Source organism: Centroberyx gerrardi, chromosome 24 (genome assembly GCF_048128805.1).
Source record: "Centroberyx gerrardi isolate f3 chromosome 24, fCenGer3.hap1.cur.20231027, whole genome shotgun sequence".
NCBI lineage: Eukaryota > Metazoa > Chordata > Actinopteri > Beryciformes > Berycidae > Centroberyx > Centroberyx gerrardi.
The window spans coordinates 3,600,011-3,627,622 of record NC_136020.1 but is presented as its reverse complement, the minus strand read 5'-3'; the positions used below and the strand labels follow the sequence as shown (position 1 = coordinate 3,627,622).

Here is a 27,612-nt window from a genome sequence, read left to right as displayed (position 1 = left end):
GATATCTGTCTGGTTTTCATCCAGGCCTGGGTAGCGCCTGATAGCAGTGACCTACTGTAATGAGATGTAATGGAGTTTGTATTTGTCTCATTGATCCTGCAACTATGCCCCGAGAGCCAGTTATGGAAGCGGCAGGCATGTATGATGGGATTTGGCACAGCAAGGCAAATGTCTAGTAGTGCAGCTCCTGGCGATAGATAATAAATATGGAAATATGCCGCTTTTTGTTACTTTAAAGGAAAAATCCACCCTGAACACTAAGGGGTGAATTCACAAAGAATGAATAGCGACCGCTGATAGCAGAATTTTTTCCACTTCATTTGTGAACGCAATCTGTGCTGTCTTAACGTACAATTCATTCAAATCAAGTAATCGTGCAGACACACCCACACAATTAGCGCTGATCGCAATTAGCGACGAGACACCCGTACGCCCTTCCTATCAAATAAAACTGCCTTTCTCTCATTAACTGATATCCCTTTGGTTTACACTTTTGAATGATCCCTCCCGGCATGTTTCAGCATGAATACATCACATTAAGGAAGCAAGATGCTCTTAAAATGCAGTTTCATTGTGACTTTAAGTAGAAGTAGACGAGGCAGGTTGAGGGAAAGTGGATACACCAAAAAAGTAAAATCCAGCACTTTTTCACAAAACTCCTGAAATGAATTGAACATCACAGATTGATGATATATAACCGTGTAATGTAAAGTGTAACTGAGGGTGGGATTGTCCATAAATACATAAGAAATGAGATTCAGAGCCTTTACATGTGTGTGAGACTTGGATACATTGGCCTGTTGTTGCGGAGTATAGACTAAGAGCGTTGTCCTCAGAGGTATTTTCCTGACCTTTGACATCATGCAAGCACATCATGACTTACTATAGAATAGCCGACTGTGTTTGCATACAGTGTGGCTTGGAGGTGAAGCATCAGTGTCCATAACCCACAAACATGGCCTTTATCTGCCCAAAGACTATCTGTGTCCAAGGACAAACAGTGCTTTGTCCCTGGAGCCTCCAGCCAATGTGTTACTCTTTTAGAGTGTGGCATAATCATTATGACTCCCTGCTGCTTTGTCCAAGCCATGTTGCAGTACAAGCATAGTAAGCCGTAGTAGAATAGATTTAAAAAATTCAGGCAAAAATATGGGTAGTAGAGTCATATACGTGAGCCATGGATAGATATACAGGTTCATAGCTTTGGTTGTGGTTTTTTCACTCGTGCTATGGTAGGATTTCCATGACAAAACCTGCAAGAGAACTTTCTTTATTGTAAATAGTGTCTCTGTACTAGAAGGGCCTGCCATGTTTTCTGCTTCAGAGGGTAACAAACAGCTGGTCACAACACAGTTTTGGACAAGGACACTTGTGTCAACTGTCAAAACAAAGTGAAACTTCAGCTTGAATAATTCTGGGTGGGAAATTAACTTTGCTTACTCCTTCAGGTTGTGTGTGTGCTCAAGTATGGAGTTCTGTGGATTATTCTCGCGTGTTGCCACCATATAATTCCCCACAGTGGGAACCTATGTCGCTTATGTCTTGATTTGACTAAGTTAGTTTGTCTGTCTCCTGATAAAGACCTGGGTGGCTAACCAGCTGTCTGTCTCCTCTCCTTAGAGCATCGCAGCCTTCCAGGTGACTCTGAGCGAGGAAGACTTGATCGTAGCGGCCCTGGAGCCTTCGGACCTGCAGGAGAATGTCACAGCGTACGCAGCTCGAGTCTCAGGTGAACCTCGGATGAACCTGGTCCAGTTCCAGAACTCGAGTGACCTGCCGCCACCGCTGGTGTTCAACACCTCACATCATGGGCTCTGCTACACCGTGGGCCTCCTGGTCAGAGAGGGCAAGGCCTGGTCCAAGCCAGTCAAGACTGTATCCGTCCTCACAAGTAAGAAACTAGATACTGTTAGCATCGGTCAGTCCCTTTAGCAATTTGCGATTTTGCGATCGCAATGCAAATTCAACCCATTGTTGAAATATTTGCAAGAACTAGCAAATTTTACAAAATTACCACAATTTTCTGCATGAAAGGGCCAAGTCAACAAAGCACATGTAATTGTGGCCACTCACAGGTTTCCCACTGGTCATGGAATTTCTGGAATATCATGGAATTCTGAGATGTATTCTGGACCGGGAAAGTCAGGGAGTTTGATGAATTCTCTGGGGAAGTCATGGAATATCAGGGAATTTTACCAATGGGTCACTTTACAGGAATATAGCAGAATGTATCTTCCAACTTGTTTCACACATTTATTGCATTAGATGGTTTTTACCCAACTAGAGTGGAAACCAGAGGTTCACCCCTTTGGAAAAACAACATAAACAAACCAGGAAGGAATGAAATGTTTAGATCATGGAAGCACTCCAACTTAGTTATTGAAAGTCATGGAGAAGCCATGGAATTTGACATCACGGCCATAATGGGAACCCTTTGATGGGAACCCTTTGTATTCTGTTAGTCAGAAGAACACAAAGTCTGCCTCAAACATAAATGGGCACTATTTCAATTAAATTATACAGTAATATAATCATGAAACATATTCAAATGGACTGATTTTATTTGGTGCTTACTGTGCTGGAGTTGAAGGTTTATTTTATAAAGACTGGAATCCAAGCACAGTATTTCCTTTTGCTGTAAGTTATTCCAGTAGTTTCTATGATATGCAGTATGCTTATTATCATGGGAAGTAGTTATAAAAACCCTCATTTTTTGCTGGAGCGACTGATTGGTGTAAAAAAGACAATTTGTGCTATTACATTTATCTCTTTTTCCTGAGAGTCACAGATACATATGTGGCACAGTGAGTCCAAGAAATCTAGAGTAGAATTTTATACCTTGAGGCTAATTTGTGTTTTTTTGCCTCCAGGTATTTTAGAGTATGTGTCCTTGCCTGGGTGAAGGTTAACCTGTCATGGTCTGTTTTCCCAGAGCCCCTTCCTGTGGACAGTGTGCTAATATCAGACTATAAGGAGTCTCCAGAGACGGGGGTGGTGTTTGAGATGAGCTCCCCAGCCAGTAATGTCTTCAGCCGGGTTAACATCAGCTACACAGAGGGGCAAGAGCGGCGCTCCATGCTCTATAAAGGTAATGTCCATGTTTCTAACTCTGGTTACAGGGTATCCTCAGGTCCTTAAAAAGTCTGAAAAGGTCTTTAAATTAGATTATCTACATTTAAGGTCTTAAAGTACTAAACTCACTAAAACAACACAATTATTAAAAGTCTGTTTCACCAAAAGATGTGAACGGGACCAGCAGTGTTGGTTTTATTTTTTAATGTTGTGTTACATTACTGTTCTTCCAGTTGGTCACAGTAAGTTTGACCCACATGTCTACCCAGCAAACAAGCCTGCACTGGCCCTGTACGGGCCTACTTAGGGCTGGCCTGAGGGCCCCCAGTGGGCTGCCCGCGCAGGGCCCCTAAGAATTTGTTCATTGGCAAAACGTTGGCCCCTCAGTGCTGGCCCTGCGCGGGCAGCCCACAGGCAGCCCTCACTTAAGTGTGGACTGCCCACTGTTGGCCCTCAAGAAGCCCGAATGTTGTGTGGGCTGCCCTCGCTGGGCCCACACAGGGCCCGCACTGATTTTGCAGTTCATTTGACTGCCCCTACTCCTCAAATAACCCCCAAATTTGACAATATTGTTTAGCTATAGTTTATTTATTTAGGCCTATTGTTAATCTATATCAATAAATATTGCTTCACATTAATTAGATTAATAGGCAGGGTTAATACAACAGAGGGCTTTCAGGTGATGTAATACAACCTCTGGCGGCCATATTGGAGGTCCTCAACTCTTTGGCAACAGTGGCTGAGAACAGCTGATTGCATTTCTAAAAGTACAACTTGGCCCTCTCAAAAGAACTAAAAAGACTTGGTTAATTTTGGTGTTGCTTTTGACTGGGAACTGATCATTTTCCACCCATACATCTGATTGATTTTCGGTTTGGATTATGTCGGCTTGTTAGCTAGCAGCCAACAACACTGTCTTATTGTAAACACATCTGATTTGCACACTGGTTAATGTATCTAGTTTAGGTAGCGTTAGTAGTGGATAGTCACATGTTAACATTACCATCTGTTGCTTTGCTACATTAGCCTGCTGTTTGTTCAGGTTAACTGAGCTGACAACTCAGAGTGTTTTGGAGTAGAGACTAGGGCTAAAGGTAGAACATTACTGAATGTATCTACAGCTACTATATTTCTAAGGTATTTCTCTTTTTCTAGCCTGCTTGTTCTAAATTTAGCCATTATTTGAGCCACACAGCCAATTCTCCGATTTGGTTGATAGGAGATTTGTGACACAAAGCCTATATGCAAAGTATTCATTTTCAACTATTCTTCATACTAATCATTTATAGTTTAAGAACTTTCATTAGCTATGTTTATTCAGAAATAGGCTGTTTTGCCAGCTTAGTTTCTTTATTTTGGCTGTTAAATCTTAAATCCAATTCCAGCTAGCATTAAAAAGGTCTTTAAAACTCTTAAATTTGGCTCTGAAAGCTGCAAATACCCTGGATTATGAAGAGAGAGTACTTTGTATTTTAGTAGATTTGGATAAAATGTCAGTGGATATAGCAGATTTTTCATCATCTTCCTCTTCTTTCTCATTTGTAGATTTCTACAAGGGTAAAACAGTGTTCAAGCACTGGTTGCCGGGGATGTGCTACAGGAACATCACCTTTCAGCTGATCTCTGAGGCCACGGTCAACAGGACTACGCTGGTTAGACACAGTGACGTCACCCACAAACCCCTCCATCACAGAACAGGTACTCAACTGGAATAAAAGGATCAGATAAAAGACGATGGGTCACATCATTATTCAGCAAAGCAAATTAGATCATTTTCAAATAGGAAATCTGAAAAGTTGTTTGTTGGATATGGATTTAATTGGAAAAATTGACAGTATGTGATGGATTACCGAATTTGCTAATTTAACTGGAGAACTAATGGCTCTGAACTAATAGTTGGTTTCCAGGGTGTCTGATTTGTCCCTCCTGCGCAACTCTGAATGTTTGCTGTTGAACATGCTAAACGGTGATTTGTGGTTTAGAAAATGTCACCCCCTGAGCAGAGCATAATAATAATGGCATTACACTAATGACTGCTTATGAGCACTAACTCAGAGAGGCTCCCCATGGATGGCCTCCTGCTGGGCCATGCATTATTGATATGATATAAATACCAGCAGACATTTCATTACTGTTATCACATCTCTTCACACTGATTAATCGCCTCCACTCATGGAGAGTAGGGAGTGGCGTTCCTGGAAACTAGATACATTTCTCACTTCACTATCTGAACATGACGAGCTTCAAACAGTCACCAAGGGACGCCCGCATCACTCAGCCTTCTGTTGTATTTACAGTGCCCAACCCGCCCCTCAACATTTCCCGTAAAATCCTCCACCTGAGCCAGAGGGTGGTGCCAGGCGAAGCCCCCGACGATGTCCTTCCCGAGGGGAGCCAGGAGAGCCCTCCTGCTTTCCGCCAGGCTCGGGACGTCCCCCTGATGGAGGAGCAGGAGGAGGAGGAGAAGCAGGACAAGGGGGAAGAGAACACTTATGAGGAGGCGGCCGGAGCAACCACCCAGGTCCCGTACAAGCCGTCCCGCAACCTTACAGACGTTCTGGCGGACTACGCCAACGCCAACGTCAATGTGAACGCCAACGAGACAGCGGAGGAGGAGGCTCTCACTCAGCCCTATTGGCTGGATCCAACGGGTGGCCCGTCTCCCGCTGACAGGGAGGACGAGTTTGTCAATGCGGTGGTACCAGAGTACGAGGACTCAAACGAGCCGGGTTCAGCCATGGGTTTGCCTTCGGAACCCTCGGTCATGCCCACCAAACTGCCTCCCATACTGCTTGAGCTGCGCTGGCTGCCGCCCAGACCCCCCACCACCTATGACAGCTTCAACATCTACATCTACCGAGATGGTAAGCAGTGAAGGGCTTTTGTTGGTAGATAAGAGTCTGCAATAAAGTGGTCTTGTTTTGCAGCTTTTGATGATAAGCGAAGTAACTGAAAATGAAAGCTGAAATCTCTCTCTCCGCTTCCCTCCCCTGTCTGCAGGTAACTCTACAGAGATAGCCACCGTGGATGAAAACACCCATGAGTTCTTCACTGAGCTGACGGAGCCGGGAACCTACCGAGTCCTGGTCACCACGCTCAGCTCCTCTGGAGACTGTGAAGCCAGGGAGAGCACAGCTGACACAGGCTTCACTTTCTACCTCAGTACGCACACATTTCAATTCATAAATGCATTGCCTTCCTACAGTAGCACTGTTATTACACCACGACTACACTCACCATTCTCACTTGAATTGACAGTATTTCTGGGTAATGAAGTATTCAAATTTCAAACCGTTACCCCTCGCTGCCAATTGGGGCTGCCAACATGCGAGATTGCCTAGTGCAGCTTTAATGTGACTTGCCTGTATAGCTGCCTTTGTAATTTTCATTTAGTTACTTCAACTTACTTTTTCATGCGGTGTTGTCCATACCCTGTACCCTCTATGGGTTGTGAAAGTGAGAAATGTCTTCTGACATTGACCCAAAATTGGGAAGCAAATGATTTGTAGACAAAATAAATAAGGTGTCCCAGGGTAAAAGTCATTACATTTGGCACTTGGCAGTAAAATGGTATTTTACTGTGGACAGGTCCCACTGGTGAGTGGCTGGAGGAGCCTAAGGAGCGTCCCCAGGCGGTCAGTGTGAGGCTGCTGGGCTCCAGTACTGCCACTGTGTCCTGGGGTCCTTCCACTGAGAGCCACAATGGCAGCCTGGTGTCGGTGCTGTCCACCACCTGCCTCAAACCCAGCCTCAGCCAGCGAATGGAGAACACCTACTGCAGCGAGGTAACCCACAGCAGATGAAATTGAAGGAGGGACTATAGATCTGTCTCTGTCCATTCATTTGTTGGTTCATCCATCTCACATGTGATATCTAAGACACCGCTGATGGAATTTGGACGAAATCTAGGGAGATGATGCATCTAACCACTGCACACCATCATTATCAAAATTTCTGTGATTGTCCCAAGGATGGCGCTACATGGTTCATTCTTTTTTCTACGTGTCACATGTGATAGCTGTGATACCAGTAATCGGATTTTACGAAACATGGGGGAATGATGCATCTCATCACTGCATTTTCAGCATTTTCAGAATTACACTGATTAATCCAAGGGGGGGCACTAATTACAGGTAAAAACAATGTGAACTGATTGCTAATGTGATGGCATTTTCACAGGAAAACACAACAAGTGACATCATCACTAACCTGACCCCTGGGGCTCAGTACAGGGTGGTGGTCTATCACACTAATGGACCCCTCATCAGCCCCCCCTCTGAACCTGTCATCATTGATATAGGTGAGCACTGATTCATATACTACAACGTTTCTTTTACATTCATATTTTCTTTTTTTTTACCAACCTGTAAGTGTACTTTAAAATAGCTTGTGTGTTATCTGCATACCCTTAAAGAGCCTGAAAAAGTCTAAAATTTAATAAATTTAAGGTGCTACTAGTACACTTACTAGTATTAAAATTACTTAAATATATTAATTAGAAGTTGTTTTTTTCACCATGTTATGCAGGTTTATTTATGATGCAACTATAAAATTAGACAGTGGTACTGACAGATTCTTTACATTTGGTGGTATTTAATTGAGGCAGATTTGGAAAGTAAGGCAAACGAAATAAAACTATGTATGTCCATCCTTAGATTCATACAGAACAGGGTTAATACAATATGACATGAAACATGCTGGACTTCATGTCCCTAAATACTTAATTTCCTGGTGTCCTTTTTCTTATTCTGCACATTTATCGTTTCATAACTTTCATTAGCTATGTTCAATCAGAAATTGTCTGTTTTGCCAGCTTTTTGTTTGTTTATTTTGGTCAAATTGGTCTTAAATCCAAGTCCAGATCGCATTAAAAAGGTCTTAAAAAGTCTTAAATGTGGCTTTCTGAATGTCGTCCTCCCTGTTTTCATGCTGTTCTCACTGACTGGATGTGTTGTGTGTGTTAGAGCCCACAGGAGTGCGGGAGCTGGTGGTTTACCCTCTGAGCCCCACGGCAGTGATCCTGAGCTGGCAGAGGCCGTACCACGTTGCTTTCCGAAAGTACGTCCTCCAGACCTTCTTCTTCAACCCCGTCACCCTGGCATCAGAGTGGACCACCTACTACGAGATCGCTGCCACCGCCTCGGTCATCGCATCAGTGGTAACACACAGTGTCCTGGGGATGGCTGATACTTTTTGAACCAGTTTTCATTTTTTGTCTTATAGTCCAGGTGAAATGTGCATGAATCACATCAATTCACATTTGCGTAAAAGCACCAAAAATGGTATTCATGTACAGCTTGGAGCCATCATGAAAATGGTACTGATATTCCGTGGCAGCCATTTTTCTTTCCGCCATTACCAACAAATAGGTTTTCCTCCATATCTGCTGAACTGACCATGATAGGGTTGAAAAAATATGTCTACACCTATGTTTTGATGACCATTGAATACAACAGCATTATGGAAAACATCATAAACTGTACATTCAATGATGCTGTGTAAAGAAATACAATGAAATGGGTTACCATATCTATGACAATCAGGCATATGAAGAAATGTTCTATGAAAACATAGGTGTAGACATGTTTTTTCAATCCTATCATGATCAGTTCAGCAGATATGGAGGAAAACCCATTTGCTGATAATGATGGGTGAAAAATGGCCACCACAGCCAATTGGTACCATTTTTGCGATGGCACATGCACCTGTAAACCAATTTTGACGCTTTTACACAAAGCTGAACAATTTGGACTGTTTCTACTAGACTGCAAGTGAACATTATTCTTTCGCCGGCTTTATCAGCTGTGCTTCCCCTCTCAACCCTTTTCTTTAATTTCTCCCCAGAGGGTGACTGACCTGCTGCCGGCTTGGTACTACAATTTCCGTGTTTCCATGGTGACGTGGGGCGACCCGCCGCTCAGCTGCTGCGACAGCTCCACTGTGAGCTTTGTAACAGGTACTCGGCTCTGTCAATACATTGGCCCTGCGAAAGTGACAAAAGAGATATGCTCTGTTCTCTCTATACTTCTGCCCGTTTCCTCTCTGTTTCACTGGCTGTGTTTACATGCCAGAGGAAAATGGCTACTGGTCACACTCTGGTTAAGGTCTTATTCAGGTTAATGCTTACATGAACCTTTGATACCTTGTGATTGAGCCTCCCTGTTACCACGAATAAACCAGTTAACAGAATATTTTTAAGTAATAGTAGCTTACTTCTAATACAGGGAAACAAATGATGATCAAATTAATATTAACAGTAAGTACTGCTCACCGCCATGCTGTTTGTTGACTTCAAAATGTACCCATAATGCTCTGTGAGTTGAGTTTGCGCAGACTGTGAAAACCAAAAGTGATGGATTAAGATGTTTTCATGCCACAGTAACCAGTTTAATATGGCAGTAAGCCAGACCCCAGGTTTCTCATCATCAGAGTATGGCTTTATCCATAATTCTCAGTGCGTGAAACACAGCCAACTGGCACTATCCATCGAATTTTACAGCCTCGCTCATACTGACAGAAGCCTTCCCTCTTTCTCCAGCTCCTGAGGCCCCTCACATCTCCTCAGTGGACTACTCCCATGGGGTGCTGTACGTGCGTTGGACCTACGGGGAACTCTTCATCGACCTGTCGCACTCCAGGATGCTGCATTGGCAGGTGGTGGCGGTGGGCAAGAAAGGCGCTGAGAAGAGCTACTCCATTGATGTGAGTCCTTGCTTACCTCATTCATTCATTCATTCATTAGACACATTCATCCACCTGACTTGTAATGTTCCCTGTAATCCACTGGTGTTCAGTCCTGTGCCATGGAAGAATCTGCAAGCTAATGTCACTGGTTAGTTCCTTCTCTGTGGTTGAGGGTGTGTATCAGCTGCTGTAGTGTCTGGCTGGACTGAAAACCTGCAGACTCTTCCATGGAATATGACCGGACGCCACTAGCATAGAGAGAGAACTGCTGACTTGCATGTCTTTGGATTGTGGGAGGAAACCAGATGAACACAGGGAGATCATGTAGACTTTCTCTGCCTGCCTCTCACATACTATTTATATATTTTTTGTCAGTTTTGAGGGTAAAGCGTTACTCATATTACTTGTTTGGGGGTAAATAGTAACTAGTTTTTCAATTATTGTAATCCGTTATGAGTTACTTTTTTAAATTAGAATGTAATTAGTTTTATTTTTCCCTCATGTTGTTTCATTTTTTGTTTGTCCTGCATCATCTTGTACAGAAAACATGCTGCTAATTGAAAAACTGCAATGTAAGTCTGCTTGATATAAATGTAGCTTATTGATTTAAAAACAGGGCAATAGTCTTGCATTGGATTTTAAAGTGGGTAACGCAAAACTACTCTTAATGGGTTACTTTTAATAATAAGCAACTTCGTAACATAACTAGTTATTTTTTAAGAGAAGTAATGAAGTAATGTAACAAATTACTTTTAAAAGTAAGTTTCCCCTAAACTGGTTTTAGTCAGTTCCTCTTCTCTCATTTTCAGGTTTTTCTATGTAGCAGAAACCTACAGTAAAGTACAGTAAATAAAAGTTGTGATCCTGTCCATTTGTCAAGGATGTAGCTTAAAGTATATCTATAATTTAACATTCAGGGAACCTTAAATAAGTCTCTGCTGTCTATATCTTTACCATTTAAAGGTTCTGCTAATTGTGGCTTCCCAATAGCACCTATAGTGTAGCTTGACAGCCTTTAGTGGCTTGTTAGACTGGGGTTAGGTGAAGCTGCTATTGATTATCTTCACTGGGTCCTTTTGGGGGTCCAATTAACAACAGAGGGATGACCTGCTCTCTCCCTGACTGCATAAGGTCTAACACATCTTCCCCTTTAGAAAGCCAATTATGTTCCCAACAGACAGGGATTTAGTCCAGATAAGCTGAGTATAATTAATTGAGGCCAACTGTTTCAGTGTTGTAGGTGCTGTATGAGTTCTAATTGGCCTGACTGATAGTGCCTACACTCTCAGAAAGAAAAATAGGCTATAGGCAGCTTGTTGTACCTCTGTTTGAGAGCGTATGAGATTAGAACATTTTCATTACGGTGTTGCTATGCTGTGCATGGAGACAACAGGATAGATCATTTTTTGCACCCGATGAATGATGGTTCAGGCTTATTGTCAACTTCAAAACTTGTATCCAGGTAGGAGCTAACATGCATTTGTATGTGTTTCTCATGTCACTGTAGCTGTCATAAGGTTCTGAAGAATTAAAGGAATCCACCAAATTTTTGGGAGATTGGCCTGTTGGTCAGCTTAGCTGGGATGTGAATGAAGACATCAAAATCATGTGTCCCCAGTAGATTGTTGGCACCGGTGTTCCATGCTAACACTGTAGCATACACTATGTTGAGTGATAGTAAGACACTAGCTTTATCTCAAAAGTGAGAAAATGAGAACTTGTAGTAGCTCTAAAGCTAAATGGTAAGTAAACTTAAACGATATGCAGCCAAGTCTGGAGATTTTGTGTAGGAGATTGGACAAATTTACAAAAAATCTACAAAAAATAATGTACTGTTTTGAACTAGCAGGGAGTACTTTTCCGTTTCCATAGGAAGTGAAAGGGGTGGGCAATGGGAGACTAAAAGTCACAGCGGATGAATATTGGTTGCTCACCTGAAATAGTTCCAAAAATAAACCTAGCTACGTCAGCTATATTGATTTTTAAAATGTATTAACCTACAGGCGTATAATGTAAACCAGTAACAGTTATTACTAAAAGGTCAGTTTTTGTACAGTTTTCATAGTTTGACAGTCTTACCATCACTCAATGTGTATGCTAGTGTATGCTAAAGTGTTAGCATTGAGCCTACTATAACTCAACATAGTGTATGCTAAAGTGTTAGCATGGAGCACCTGAGCCAATCATCCACCAGGGACACATGTATGATTTTGGTGTCTGTGTTCTCATCACTTAACAGATTGACCAACAGGACAATCTCCCAAAAACTTGGTGTATTCCTTTAAGGGTATTTAGGCAGCCGGAAATATGTTGCCAGTAGTCATGGTGACAAATGAACAAGTGTTGCTGGTGTGATAGCACCTCTTCGATCAGCTAGAGAATTGACAGTTTGGCTGGGATTGAGATCAATATTTAGAATGATGACATTGATTGCCAATGGGAAACCGTTCCTCTGAGGCTTCTGGACAAGATGATGACTGGGAGAGAACTGCAGTGACTAAACTGGAATGAAGAGAACTGTGGATTTTACATTATAGAAAGTGTCATTTTTAGTATTTTATTTCAAGAGGGATTAAGTCATATTTTGGGAAGATACCTAGCACCAATTTGTGCTGTTGCTTCTCTCTTGAATTCGAAGATAATGTCACGTCAAACTGCCTTTCATCTTTTAAAACAGGAGGTATTTTTGGTGTGCCGAAGATGAGAGAATAGCTGGTGAACCATTTTTTTAATGTTGAAATTTTCTTAATAATTTGTGCTTGGTGGGTTGGACGTATACTGAAATGTGTAGTGGACCCTATTCAGAAAAGTGAATTTCTACAGTATGTAAAGGAAAGAAACATTATACTGCGAAATTGCAGAGATAGATAAGTTAAGATGAAACTTTAAGGACTTCTGTGGGCAAATTGCATTGTTGCAGCAGCAAAACTAATAGGATACTATTTACTTTTTATTAAGTAAAAGCAATAAAAACAGAATATAAACAATTGTGGAGCTATGTAAGCATATGCAGTTGACAATTTCAACACAGTAGAATAGGGGGAAGAATGGGAAAGAGTAAGGATTACTTACATGTATGGATTTAGTGAGTTATTATGGGAACAGCAGGGGTAGAAGGTACTTACCGATCTGGTGTTGAATTTTGAACAAAATACCCCAATGGATTGATACTGAGCCTTGTACCTCAGTTTCCACGGACATCATTCTCGGTGTGTCGAGTAGTAACAGTGTGTGTGTGTGTGTGTGTGTGTGTGTGTGTGTGTGTGTGTGTCCTGGTCATCCTAGGTGACTCGTAACGTCATGCGGGCCAGCCTGCCTCTGCCACCGGGAGACATCTACAACCTGACAGTGACGGCCTGCACCGAGCGCAGCAGGAACACGTCCATGCCAAACATCATCAAACTAGGTCAGCTTCCTCTATCTCTTCCTCACACACTGTCAGCACATATATATAGGTGTAGAAATACAGGGATTCAGCGATGGGGGTGGTGGTGGGGGGGGGTGGGGGGTGGGGGGGGGTGGGGGGGGGTGGGGGGTGGGGGGGGGTGGGGGGGGGTGGGGGGTGGGGGGGGGTGGGTGATGCTGCGTTACATCACAGCTCTCATCCTTTCTCAAACATGCGGAAGGCTACAGGAGAGGTCTGAGAGTCTGAGAAGAAGGATTTTGTGATTAAAGCAGGGAAATATGGGTTTTTATGTGAAGATATATGTGCTAACACTGTTAACTTGAGGCCTATTTTGATGCATAATAAACAGATTATAAATTCATTAGAAGCAGAGATATATTTTCAGTAAACCTTTACTTAAAGTGGTGTTCATAAGTCATTATAAGGCAGCCTAAGTACATTATAAACACATTGTGAGTGCATGACAATAATAATAAACAGAGCATGATGCAATAAAACACAATGTACAAAATATTAAGGGGGTTTAATGCTTTATGGGTCAACTGTATAGTTAATGATGTGATATCAAATTGATTATATTATAAGAAAATCATATTGTAAGAAAAGTTCATTTCTGCTTCTAATGGGTTATACCAACTTTTCTTACTATAAAATCATCAGACAAACGTCAGAAAATCATGCTCTGATTATAATAATTATCATGCATGCATAATGGGTTTATGATGCACTTATGAAGCCTTATAGTCATGTATGTAGTGGAGGGTAAACCCACCTAAACTCAATTTACCCACTGTTTTACTTGCAGAATAGTTTACCACCTTTTTAGACCTGACATAAATCTGCATGACGAGCATCATGTCAAGTATTGCCATTGAGATTTTAAATTTTTATCGTTGAAACAGAAACAGAAACCTCATTACAGCTTCGTGTCTACGCAGTATAATTTGGTCTCGTTCTGATTTTTGAACAGAAGATCCGAGAAAAGGCAGAAGGGGTGTGAGCGCCTGCCCTCTGCCAAACAGCTATTATAAAAATAGCCCGCCCACCCGCATATGAACTGTCAGTTATTATGGGAATTCATCATACTGCTAATCCTGGCGAATACACCTGCAGCCTCTGTCAGATCCATGGCTTTATCCTCCTATCACTCATTTAAAATAATCAAAAAAATCATGTCCTATTTTCAGAGCTGAAACAATCCATTGACAAGGCATTTCCACCTCAAAAGTGAATATAAAACACAATTTTTTCACTTCCTCTTATGAGCATGTCGATGTATTTTTGTTCATAGAGGAAGTTTCGGGGTGTAAGGTAGAGCCGAGCCTTCGCTCTGGTGTTGCTTGTGTCGCACGCGCAGTATTCTGGGTGTGAGAGCAGCATGATGGACTGTAGCGGTTGTTTCTCATAAGCCAAAACTGAGGATTTTCTTTGGCATTGTGTTACACAGAGCCGGCTCCTCCCAAGTCGCTGTACGCCGTGAACGCGACCCACTCGTCTGTGACTCTGCTGTGGACGGAGGAGGGAGTGGTGGACTACTACCAGGTGCTGTGTAAACCGGCCCGGCCCAACAAAGAGCTGAAGGTAAAGGGCTCTTTACAATCTCAAGGAATGGATGCAGTGTGAGACCTATGTTTAAAAAAAAGGCTTTATGCACATAGAACTTGTTTTGATTTCGCTTTGTTTGAATACTGCTGTTCGTTGGCTGATTTGCTGACATCTCAGTCTCAGAAGGGCAATGGCTAAAGTAGTAATTGCAACATTTTCATATAAATGTCTGTTTTGCTAATCTCTCCCCAGTTGATATAACACAATAGTGATTCAACCTATATCCAGCTCATGAAAGCTTTTCCATTTGCTTTTCTAAAAAGTCTGGTAGGTCATTCCTGGGAAAAACACTCTGGTGCACAGGAAGTGATGCGTTTTACATTTCCAATTTGTTTGGAATAAACAGAAGAAGAACTGGGTAGTAAGCATGAGCAGTGCTAGCCACCAAGGCTGAACAGACAAAGAAAAGAGGAAAACCTACAGAAACTCAAACTTCATCAACAGAAAAACCAAGCCCCGCCCACACTGTTTGATTGACAGGTGATCTCTGGGAAGTGCAGTGCAGAAACACCACAGCTTTGAGCACTTTGCACCAAAGATGGAGACAAAATTGTAAAAAAAAAAATGTGGATCTTGCAGATTACCACTTTAAATTAAAAGACACAATCACAGAGAGGCACATTCAGCAGCAATTTTATGTCTCCTGTTCTCTACTGGGGAAACCAAGTGTATCTTATTAGCTAGCTTTTATTAACACATGGCCCACCACATTTATAGCCCTATTACTGCTCTTTCATAATTTAGTGCAAATATTCCTGGAAACTGCAGTGAAAAGGTCTCAGGTTTAAATGTTGCGCCCGGCCAAGTGATTACAGCAGTGGAGCCACTGGCTGTTTACTTAATGTTGTGTAGAGTAAGTTTCTGCCGTACACTAAATTGGTAGTTTGTGTGTGGGGGCGGCGAGAAAACATTAATGATTAAGTAGATTTTCATTAGCTTTCATCAGCCAGCTCCATTTAACAGTAGGGTTTCTTTCTTAAAATGCATGATAAACTTTTAAATAAATTATCTAAATTCAAGGTCTTAAATTTTTTTTTAATGTCTTGAATCCACTTATTAGAAGTCTAAGGTTTGTGCAGTCTCATATTAATACAGAACAGGGTTAGTAATTAGTTAGTAAGTTAGTAATACCCTGGTTTCCTTTTTCTTCCTTTAGTCCTTAGTCCTAGTTTCACAGCTTCACAGCTATGTTCGATCAGAAATTCAGTCCCAGGTAGCATTAAAAAGGTCTTCAAAAGTCTTACATTGGACTTTCTAGACCCTGCACATACCCTGAATAGGCCTGCAGTTTTGATTACAAATGTGCAAGTTAATAAATTGTTAAATGTTAACATTTGGGGGCAGCAGCTCCCAGGTTGGCAGGCATCCACCCTGCTGAAGTGGCCTTGAGCAAGACACTGAATGGGAGTAATACCAGCGGATGATTAGATTAGATGAAATTTTGTTGAAATTGGGTTGTCGTAGCAGCAAAATGTAATAGGATACAACAATGACGAATAGGATATGAATAAGAATAGAGCAAACAGAACATTGCAACACTCCGACATTAGATAGAAATGTGTCAATAAAAATGTGCCACCATTCCACCATTAACAGGATGTAAAATAGCAGCAGTGACATCAGCACCAGCAGAAAGCCAGTGTGCGCTTTATACATTATGAATTGGTGGAGAATTAGAAAAATTTGAAAACTGATAAAATATCAATATATATGCAATATGTAACAACAAGGGGAACCAGTGGAACTGTTGCTTTTAACATGTTCATCGTTCCATTCTAAACCAGGCTTTGGGATTAATAAGGTTGTGTTGTTTACAGTATAATCAGATCTAATAACTGTTATTTGGATTCTCAGGCTGATAGGTTGATCTCACTAAAGAGGACAGAGTAATATTTAAAGTACAATCCTAATTCCAGCCCACATGCTATTGTTTTCACTCCATCTAGCTCTGTGCAGACGGTAGCATTGTAAACAGAGAGCCTAACTGCAGAGGAGAGCTCCACTTTGTGATAGACTATTAACGCCAAACAGCAACTTTAGAGGCGGACCAAGGGGAAAAGGTTGCACTATAGGGCGCTGTGCTCTGCTGGCTCGCTGACATTTGCCGGAGCAGGTTGCCAATGTGCCAGGAGGGCTTTCAAACCCTCCCGCACTTCATCAGAGTAATTAACTGAAGGAGAATGACTCACACATGTCGTGGAGGTGGCTAGGACTGTTCCTCCAGGGCCACCAAAAATGTGACAGCCGATCTTTCTCTCCTGTCATGTGTTTGTCAGCACCTTCATGGATATTTAAAGCATGTTAAGACTCGATTTGACCTCAGCGGACTTGGAGACAATGTTGGGAAAGTGTAGCGGGAAAGAGTTCTTGATTTTGACGTGTCCGGCTGTTTCCCACAGGCCCGGGAGCCCCAGACGGCCAACTCTCACGTGGTGACGGTGTCGGGTTTGATGCCCTCCTCCACTTACAACTGTACCGTCACCAGCTACAGCTACAGCACCCCCAGCAAGCCTGCGTACATCGCCATCACTACTGTGGGTAGGTGGCACTGTCCAGTATCCTTATCCCTGCCTTAAAGGTGCCTTAAGGTGCTCAATAGCTCAGTACCACATTCATTTTGAGACATTAGTAGAATTACCGTAAACAAACAGACCATCGCCGAGAAGATTAGCAGCTTCTAGTAGCCTCTACACTTCATTCTACATTGTGTGCCACTGGGTCAGATTTGGCGGGAAAACAGGAAGCGCTTTTAATTTGTAATACTCAGAATGCATATTGGCTGTTTTCAAGGCCTGTTATTGGCTCTTATCCTTCTTCTTGCTCTTCAAAACAAGTCTAGCAGAGGGCCGTGTAGCAACACCCTCTTTATGACTGGAAGCAACAGGGTTTTATGGGAAATGTGGTCTTTATTTTGCAAAATGCTACACATAGCACCTTAAGCCGAGGCACCAAAGGGTGAAAAAGAAAAAGAAATCCTTCCATTATATCAGAATGAAATTTTGTATGTTGAATATGGACGGAAATACACTTTGCATTATGATTTTTATTTGTTTTGTCATTAACATATTCAAAGTAGTTTATTTCATCAAAATGCGCACATTTGCATATCAGTTAGATTTTCTTTTTCTCAGTGCATAAAGAGTACGTTTTCCTGTTTCATGCTGATGAATAATTAAATAGTAGGTAATTTGCAGAGGGATTTTTGATGAATTATTTATAAAATGCTACGTGTCTGATGGCAATCTTAAATAAAAATGACAAGCAATATAAAAAAGCCTCTGTAAATTACCAGCTATTTTTGTTGAGAAGCAGCAGGTCAAAACTAGCGGTCATATAGTATAAAAATGTATAGATAAACAATTTGTAGTTTTTGATTGTTTTGTATATTTTATGAAACTACAGTAGTTTTTAACTGTGGTTCCTTGCCTTAGTAAAAATAGACAGGCAGGAGAAATGGGGAATAGATACCAGTTAACCTAAAGCACCAGTGTTTCAGGTTGATTGTATGTGTGGAATGTAGATGCAGACATACTGTCTCTGCTTACTGCTGACTGTAAAATTAGAAGAATTAGCCATTTAGCACAGCTAGTAAGGCTAGTAATGCGGTTAGTCTTGATGACTGTGTGTGTGTGTGTGTGATTGCAGCTAAAGAGATGAACCCCAGTGTGGCAGCCATCTCAGCTCTAGCTGTCCTCAGCGTCCTGCTCATCAGTCTGCTGGTGCTTTTTCTGCTGGTTCTCCGCAAGAAGCATCTGCAGATGACCAGGTAGATAACTCAGCAACAATAAACCATAAGCTCTCATGTAATTTGATAAATGCCAAAATGAGTTGATGAAGAGAACAGATACTATTTATCCCCACTGAAAACTTTGTGTCTCCAAAATGTCAACTTTTCAGGAACTAAGAAAAACAGACATGTTTTTAGCTTAACGACCATGCATTTTTAAGTTTATCCAATAGGGTTTTGAAAGTGTTTCATAAAATCAAGGGTCATAGAATTGTCTCAACCCACAAAGCAACACATAATCCTTCAACTCAAGTGAAAACATGAAAATCACCAAAATTGGAGCTAAGAGATTTTCACGACAGCAGAGGAAGCTGTCGTCTTCAGAGTTTTGTAGACCTTGGATACTCAAAAGGAAATTTTATCTAACTTCTTACAGACATTAAAACTCCCATTACATTTTTTGTAAGGAAAAAGGTGGTGAAAATATACAGCGTGGACAAAATGGAAACACTATATGAAAAAGGGACTTTAAGTTGAATGCAAGTATGTGTCAGCTTAAAAAGTGGTCTGGACAATCACTTTTATATTTGTATTTTTCAACATGAAGCAGCTAACAGAGATCCAAAGAGGACAAATAGTATGTGCCTGAAATGCAGGAGTATCGGCCACAAAAACTGCAAATTTAATTTGGCAAGTGGAACAGTCTGGAAAATCATGGCAGCATATGCCAAACTGAGAAACTGAATTGGCAAAGAGGAACAGTGGTGGCATGTGGAAACTCACCAACAGAGACAGACGGACACTTAACAGAATAGTTGTTAAACACCACAAAACAACAGACTCAAAAATGACCACAGAATTCAGTCAACAACCGATTATGTAATTGTGATTTAGTTACTTCATAGTTAAAGTCTTTTTTCATGTGGTGTTTCTGGTATTTTGTCCACCCTCTGTATTGATGAATGAAAACAAATTAAAATTTTCTGACTGAGTTTTCAGCTTCTAACCTCTGCATGATAGTGAGATTGAACTTTTGGAGGGTATGAGGGGTATTTCTGCACCTAAACCTCAACTTGGCTAAGTTTGGTGATTTTGGACCTACCAGTACATGGACCCACAGACAATATTGGCTCCAGAGTCAGCTGTTGGTTGAAACAGCGAGATCTGTTGCCTCTTGCTGCTAACAATGAGTCCAAACCCGGTTTGTCAAAATATCTCCAAAAAAGCCAGTCAGCGAAAACGATATGGCGACCAACCAACGTATTTATATCCACAGCCCGGAAAGCAGCAGCACCACACCATTTCCATTCAGTAGATAGTCTTCTCCCAGACTCTACTGTTTACAATCTCACCTGACTGTCCGCAAAAATAGATCACGCCGCCAGTAACCACCTTTCACCCCACAGCAGTCTGTGCTGCGGCAGAGAAAAATAGTTCCGTGATTTCCTGATTAGTGAAAGTGTGCGTAATGGTGGAATTGTGAGGCAATATTCTCTGTGGGTCCAAGTACTACAGGTATGTAAGAGACAAATTATATATAGGTCCAAAATCGCTGAATTTATCCTTTAAAGGGGAACCACAGATGTATTTAAAATTCACATATTATTCTTAGAACCAAGGGCGCTTCAATTAGTATTTAGCAAAATAAACAATTTAGTAAGGTCATGAGGATGAATAGCATGAGAAACTCACTTTGTGGGCTCATACAATGGTCTTAATTTTTTATACCCAATGGGGTTTATATTAGAGTGTTAGTATGAACTAGAATGCACCCTGAGGCCCAGACAGGCCTCCATGTCTTTATGCTTTGGAAACAAAAGGAGGGGCATAATTAATGAACGGGGCTTTTAATCAACAATTAGCATGCACATATAGTAAGTTGTCAGTGGTGAATGAGTGGAGATGAAATTTAAATGTATCTTTATGACAATCAACTTGTTTGACCATACACAATTTTAAACTATAACTTGTTATTTTCACCCCACAGCATTTCTCACTTCCTCTATTTACTGATTTGTCATCAAATAATGCTGACTTCTCTAAAATGTACTGTACGGTTCACATCACTTTGTCCGACGTGCTTTGTGTGATCCATTTGTTTGACACCTAATGTTGCCTACTGATGTTTTCTATTTCAGAGAGTGCGGGGCGGAGACCTTTGTCAATTTTGCTTCATTTGAGAGAGATGGCAAGCTTCCCTACAACTGGTAGGACCTTCCTCTATTTTCTTCATCTTCAAATTGGGATTAAATGCACAGCCATTAATTCTCAATGTGAACCACATAATCTCAAGTGTTTAAAATCAAATTTGATCCTAAAAGAGATGAAAGGACAGACTCCACTTTGCAGTCATGAGACCTGAGTGGACATGTATGTTTTTTTTTTAGGAGATTTATGCCTTGCTGTTTTGACTTATGTTAGCCTCAGTAATCACACATGCAGATTCCTCAGTTTGGATGGCAAAGCCTGTCACTCGAGACCCTAGAAAGTCCAAATCAGATGGAGATTAGAGGGCGTGGGGGGATTGGAGAGCCAGATTAGGGATTTGATCATGTAGCGCTTTGCTTACCGACTGATTTTAGCTCTGCCGCAACGCTTTAAGTAGCGCCAGGCAATGATGATGAGCTCACCAAACTGTATGAGGCCCAGACCCCCTGCCTTCTTTGTTTTGCCCGGCTAAAATGGTGTTTGTTGATGACGAAAGTGCAGCACATCCCTTAATCTTTAGATTAATCGGACAAAATGTCGAGTTTGGAGTAAACTGTGCCATTCTACCATACAGGAAATGGTAATGTTTTTAATTTATACCTGATACTTTTTCATGGAATAGGCAAAAACCTCCAAAATGGGGACTTGCACTCTCACCCATATAGCAGCATTGGTAAACAACAATCTGGCTGATACAGTAGATACAGCATTACTCCTTTTCTAAGGACACTATCCTGATTAATATAACAGCTGAAAGACGGTCAGTTAAGGCAGACCTTGGCTTCCATCTGCAATTCTATTGAATTTTCACCATACCTTCCATCACTAAATGCACATACCCATCAAAGTGTCTTCTTCTTAATGTGACAGCATTGGTAATGTTGTGTTCATGTGGATCTAATTTCTGCAAAGCTTATACTTTGTGCATGGTTAGCATACCTTGGTGTTAGATCTGTTCCAGCAGCGCGATACAACCAGTAAAGCTTGATTCTGAGCAATTGGAGTGAAGAAGTAAATTGTAAAGGGGGGAAAGTGAGATCAATGAGACGATTCTCTTGCAAATCTACCATTGGATCAGGCTCATGAAGGTGGCAGTCACTTGGTTTGACGTCACTACCCGTCCCGCAGTGCAAAATGTCAACTGTTTCAATACTTATCAATGCATTACTGGGGGGGGACCGAGGGCTGGGAGGACCAAGTGATGTCAGAGCAGCAGGCTGCCATCTATACGCACGCTTGAGGTCGTTAAATCAGACAGAGTGGCCATTGACCTCCACTCTGCAGCGGCAAACAGACTCCTATTGTCCTCAAGCCACCAGTGAAACAACAGGGTACACTTTCTACAAGGCTGCATGATGCATTAACTCTGTGTTGAGCACTAATTGTGTACCTCTCGATCGCTCTGTGCCACTTTACTAATGGAGCACCATGTTTTGTCCCAACCTATCGCCTCCTGGTGTTTTGTTATTTTTTTTGTTTTTTTGTTTTGTTTGAACCCCCTTCAGGCGAAGAAGCCTCTTTGCCTTCCTTACCCTACTGCCATCCTGCCTTTGGACTGACTATCTTTTGGCTTTTTATATTAATCCTTGGTAAGTAAGCACTGTTGGCCAAAACACCACTGCATTTCGGGGCATGTCTTAGCAAAGCCACAGCACTACAGTATTGACTCTAGACATTGTTTTACTAGACAGGCTATCCCTTTACATGAAAACAACCTCAGCGAAGGGGCCGCCAGATCACCTCTGGATTCAAAATACTTTCCCTAACACTGACAGTAGCATTGTGAAATTAAAACAAAAAAGGAATAAAAAGCAAAAAGTAAGTCCAGTGCCATTCATGGGGAAAATGGGAAGTACCCGTAGCAGATCATTTTTCTGACATGTGGAACATTGTCTTGCAATGCTGTGTCTGTGGTTGGACAACTCTGATCTGTTCAAACTCTTAAGTTCCTCCAAGTCATTCTGAGGCTGTATCTACTAACATTGTATGTAGCATGGTACTAACAATGGCTTTGCTCTCTATATGGTGTCTGCATGCGTTAAACCATCTTTCTTGTTTTCTTTTTGTAGAATTCACTTTAGGAATAGAGTGCCAGTATGTAGTGGGTTGCTTGTAGCATAGTTCTACACTGTATATTCTAGTAGGCTGCAGGTGCTATAGTGCATGTTGCTGGTTGAAAGACCAGATTTGACTCCAGAATGCAAATACAGAAGCATGGAAGAGTGAAAGATACAGTACTGTAAGTGTGATAGGCCTGTGTGTTTGATATGTGACTGTGCACAGTGCAGATAATATAGTTCATGGAGATGACTGACTGCAACAAATCACTAAGCATGATATTCCTATTCTGTTGTGATGGGGTTAGTTATTATAAAATACTGTTTACTAGGGTTAGACCGATATATCAGTTTGCCAATATTTTGTACCGATATTGGTCTTTTGTTAAAAAATCAGATATCTGCCAGTCATGTGGTTCATCTTTAAAGGCAGTAATGTATCCTGGAGTTTCCCTTCCATTGAGTGGGGGGTGTTAATCTGCCTTAAAGAGCTGCTAACTCTAAAAGCATTTCATCAGTCTGGGTTTCAGTGGAGAGTTTTAGTGTTCCATGATGGTCTAAATGCTGTTTCAGAGGCCTTTCTGCCCTAAATGTGGGGGAAACACTAAATACTTATTTTTGGCATGAAAATGGTCAAATTTAAAGATACAGAATATCAGCATAAAATGTTGACTATCGGCGACTTGAGTGTAAAAATATCAGTATCGGCCTTCAAAAACCCATATCGGTCAAACTCTACTGTTTACAGTATATATATACGATGCTAGATGGGTCAATAGCTAAGTAAGATAAGTATGATGATGTGCAGTATATAATGTACTACTGTAGTTACTGAATGGAGAGTGGAGTTGTGCCAGACACATGCAGACATCATGAGTACTTTGCATCTCTGTATTTTGTAGGAGCAAGACAGCTCTAAAGAAACGGAAGCTAACAAGGTAACACAACTAAGCCAAAGCATTTGTTTTTCAGCTTGTGTACACTTCAAGATCGTGTGTGTATATGTGTGTCTGTGCTTAAAAAGCTGCATGTAACATATCTAGCTACCCTTCCGCTAATAACAGCCTTCAGCTAGTAATGAAGCCCAAAGCAGGGAACATTTGAGTCCTGCTAATCCAACAGATTAAGATGGGAGCACGTCATCACACCAGCACCAGTTACAATTGAAAATACACTGATTTTGACTACCAGCCTTTTATCTTTAATCCTGGATGAAACTGAATTTGAACCCTCTTTAATGAGAGCTTTTCTCATCATAACAACTCCAAACAGGGTTGCTTACTGTGAACAAACAATGTTTAATCCACACAGATATTGGTAATAATGAGCAGATTGGAGTTTCAGTTCTCCAAACATTTATCGGAGGCAGAGCTGCTCTGGAGGCAGAAATGATCTCATTGGTTCTTTGGCCCCACCGGGGCCAAAGAACCAATGAGATCATTTCCACTACTCTTGCTCATTTCTCCAAAGTTGCCTACCCCAGCTTTAACCGACATATCATAGGCTTGTCCGTCAATTTAGGCCACACCCACAAGCTTTTATTATTTTATTTTATTACAGTTATTGAACGTTTTTATTACAGTTACAGTACAGTTGTTGCATGTTAGGAATGCTCAAAACTTGACCATCCCTTTAAGACTGAAGCCCAGTGAAAAAGGCAAGGGGTAAGAGAGGACGTATTGGCTAATATTATGAAGCCTAGGCTACTAACTGAAAAAAATGCAATCAAGCTATATGAAGTTATCCAGCTATATTAGCTACTTAGCCTAGCTGACCTTCCAAGTTCAAACTATACTAGCCTATAGCCATCTAGATAAGCTAGTTAGCTAACTGCTGACCTTCCAACATCATGAATGTCATGGTCATGAATGTATGACAAAAATAAGTCATTGCCGTTGATGTTGTTTTGTTATATTTTGACCAGCGTTCCTTCTTTGCCATTCAAGTTTGCCAGTTAGCTAACTTGCGCTCCGAATAACTGGTTTGACTCCACACTCAACCAATGAGATTCAACAAATCAAAAGGTTAAGAGATAATTATACAGACAGACTGTAGCACTTATGGTATAGGTGAATGCTCTTTTGTTTTCTCAATAGATTAGACTAGTCATGGATGCCATAGACTGTGAATGACGTCATGAGCTTATTTGCTTAAAACATTTTGTTGGATATTTCGTCCACTGTCTAGATAAAAACAAAATGTTACCTTGTCAAGGGTAAAGATGGGATGTCATACTGAGATTTATGAAGTAATGATGAAGAACTCTTGAATATCTTTGTACTTTTTTCTCTGACACATTTGGATTATTGTTGCAGCCCTGTCCAGCTGGATGACTTTGACACTTACCTCAAAGACATGAGCAAAGACTCTGCCTACAAGTTCTCCCTGCAGTTTGAGGTAGGGAATACGAAAGTTAAATTGTCCCGCTACGCACGGTTGCAGTCATTTCCACCAGCAGCTGGGGTCGCCTTCCATAAAATGGCCAGATGCCCTCATGAAAATGATTACTCTTTAAATCATTTTAAAGCATGTGTATTACCTTTACCAGGGCTCCACTGTGGCCCTGCTGGAAAATTCCATGACTTTTAAGTCGGGAGCGCTTCAATGACCTAAAAATGTTCTTTGTTCGTGGTTTGTTCAGTCTGGTTTCCACTCCAGTTGGGCTGAAAACCATCTAATCCAATGAATGCGTGAAACAAGTTTTAAAATACATTTTGCTATATTCCTGTAAAGTGACTCATTTGTAAAATTCCCTGCTATTCCCTGACTCCCTGACGGATTCCCCAGAGAATTTACCTGTCTGGAATACAACCTCTTCAAATTCTATGATATTCTAGGAATTCTATGACCAGTGGGAACCCTGCATTAAGTCCCTTGCAAATTGCATGTTTTCCAGGAACTGAAGAGCGTTGGCCTGGATCTCTCCCACGACGCAGCAGACCTGCCGGTCAACAGGCCGAAGAACCGCTACACCAACATCCTTCCCTGTGAGTGGCTCGATGATGCTTTGTGGGGCTGGGGAGACACAATTTGAGAGCATCCAGTAAAGAAATAAACCCTGTGTTACCTGTAACTAGCACACCAAATGAAGGTGATCATAGACTGTGTTCAAAATCACGACTAATGAGAACTTTAAATCTTTCCTCTAGATGACTTCAGCCGTGTGAAGCTGATCTCTATGCACAATGATGAAGGGTCAGACTACATCAATGCCAACTACATACCAGTGAGTGGCCCATGTTAGTTAGTTACAAGCCAGCCTGAGAACCATAACTGTGAACTATTCAATGAAAGAGTTTGTATCATCACTGCAGTCATTTGGGCGACCGCCAAGGTAGACTGGAAGGAAGGAAGGAAAGATCGACAATGTCCATTCTGTCTCTTACCTTCTTAGGGGTACAAGTCTCCTAAAGAGTACATCGCCACCCAGGGCCCCCTACCTGAGACCCGCAACGACTTCTGGAAGATGGTCCTGCAGCAGCAATCCCCCATCATTGTCATGCTCACACAATGCAATGAACGGCGAAGGGTGAGTCCATTAACTCTCCATTCATCCCGAGAGGAAACTAGGGGGGTGTACCGTTTACTCACAATGTCACGGTCTCAAATACAGCTCATGACCTTTGTTGCATGTCATCCCCTCTCTTTCCTGTCATTCTTCGCCGTGTGACAAAAAATAATCTTTAAATTCATGTAGCTAGTTCGCTGTTTGCATAATAGTTGCATTGCATAATAATAGTCTAAAAACAGTTCAGGGTCATGAAAGAGAAAGCCTTAAGCATCAAGATAACCAACACCATAAAGGTACACAAGAGTAGGAGAGGTAATGTTTAAAAAGTGTAGAAAGTATATTTGTATATTAAGTGTATACAAGTAAAGTGGATAAAAATATAGTATCTTGATTTAGGGATGGTTAAAAGGCCAGTGCCAGATGATTTAAGACATCTATTTGGTTCATATGGAAGCATATAAAATTGATTCTGGAGCTAATCAGAGGCCAATGCAGAGATTTTAGAACTGATGTGATATGGTCAGTTGTCATCGTCTTAGTTAAAACATGTGCTACTGCATTTTGAATAATGTATCCAACTGCTTGCTAATTTATATGGCTAAGCATATTGCAGGCCATGGTCTTACGATAATGTGTAATAGTTTATACACTGTATCATTTGTTTGCAGGTGAAATGTGATCACTACTGGCCCTTTACGGACGAGCCTGTGATGTATGGAGAGATCAGTGTGGAGATGCTTTCAGAGACAGAGTCACCAGAATGGACCATCAGGAGCTTCAGACTGGGATATGTGAGTGGCACAGTGCAGGCTACCATTCAGTACAGAGAGGTGTTAAGCCCTGAAGACTGTTGTTAATCCACATTCATCCCCATGTTGTCGCCCCTGCAGGCTGATGAGACTCAAGATGTCCTGCATCTCAACTACACTTCCTGGCCGGACCATGGCGTTCCCACAGTCAACGCCATCGAAAGCATCCTGCAGTTCGTCCACATTGTCCGCCAGCAGGCCAACAGGACCAAAGACCCCATCATAGTCCACTGCAGGTGAGGAGGGCTCTCCCACCCACATTAGCAAGGGACATACTGTAGGAGACATTATGGGAAGGCCAGGGATGTATAAACTGACAAACATTTACAGTATTCACAGCACACTGACCTTGAATTTATACTGAATGTTGCCGAGAGTGTCTCTCGGCAACAAGACTCTTTATGAATCTGTAGAGGGCTTTCAGGTGACGTAATGCACCCTCTGGCGGCCATATTGGAGATCCTCAGTTCATAACGTATTTGGCTGCCTCAAAAGAATCAAATACACATTTATGTGCCGTTTTGGGAATTGAA

At 41.6% G+C, this 27,612-nt stretch overlaps 1 protein-coding gene across 1 annotated transcript in view; it reads left to right on the top strand.

The window, feature by feature from the left end:
* Window positions 1-1,149: 1,149 nt before the first annotated feature.
* ptpro (protein tyrosine phosphatase receptor type O) overlaps window positions 1,150-27,612 on the top strand; it is a 28,965-nt gene continuing 2,502 nt past the window's right edge. Inside the window, exons 1-24 of the mRNA XM_071915770.2 lie at window positions 1,150-1,170; window positions 1,621-1,891; window positions 2,933-3,088; window positions 4,618-4,770; window positions 5,370-5,936; window positions 6,073-6,234; window positions 6,661-6,857; window positions 7,252-7,372; window positions 8,037-8,230; window positions 8,917-9,028; window positions 9,611-9,774; window positions 13,042-13,162; window positions 14,610-14,743; window positions 17,167-17,305; window positions 18,413-18,533; window positions 20,633-20,701; window positions 22,208-22,291; window positions 23,662-23,697; window positions 25,075-25,156; window positions 25,656-25,746; window positions 25,909-25,985; window positions 26,154-26,288; window positions 26,939-27,061; window positions 27,161-27,315. Coding sequence (XP_071771871.2) covers window positions 1,150-1,170; window positions 1,621-1,891; window positions 2,933-3,088; window positions 4,618-4,770; window positions 5,370-5,936; window positions 6,073-6,234; window positions 6,661-6,857; window positions 7,252-7,372; window positions 8,037-8,230; window positions 8,917-9,028; window positions 9,611-9,774; window positions 13,042-13,162; window positions 14,610-14,743; window positions 17,167-17,305; window positions 18,413-18,533; window positions 20,633-20,701; window positions 22,208-22,291; window positions 23,662-23,697; window positions 25,075-25,156; window positions 25,656-25,746; window positions 25,909-25,985; window positions 26,154-26,288; window positions 26,939-27,061; window positions 27,161-27,315 — 3,485 coding nt within the window. The remainder of the gene's footprint in view (window positions 1,171-1,620; window positions 1,892-2,932; window positions 3,089-4,617; window positions 4,771-5,369; window positions 5,937-6,072; window positions 6,235-6,660; window positions 6,858-7,251; window positions 7,373-8,036; window positions 8,231-8,916; window positions 9,029-9,610; window positions 9,775-13,041; window positions 13,163-14,609; window positions 14,744-17,166; window positions 17,306-18,412; window positions 18,534-20,632; window positions 20,702-22,207; window positions 22,292-23,661; window positions 23,698-25,074; window positions 25,157-25,655; window positions 25,747-25,908; window positions 25,986-26,153; window positions 26,289-26,938; window positions 27,062-27,160; window positions 27,316-27,612) is intronic.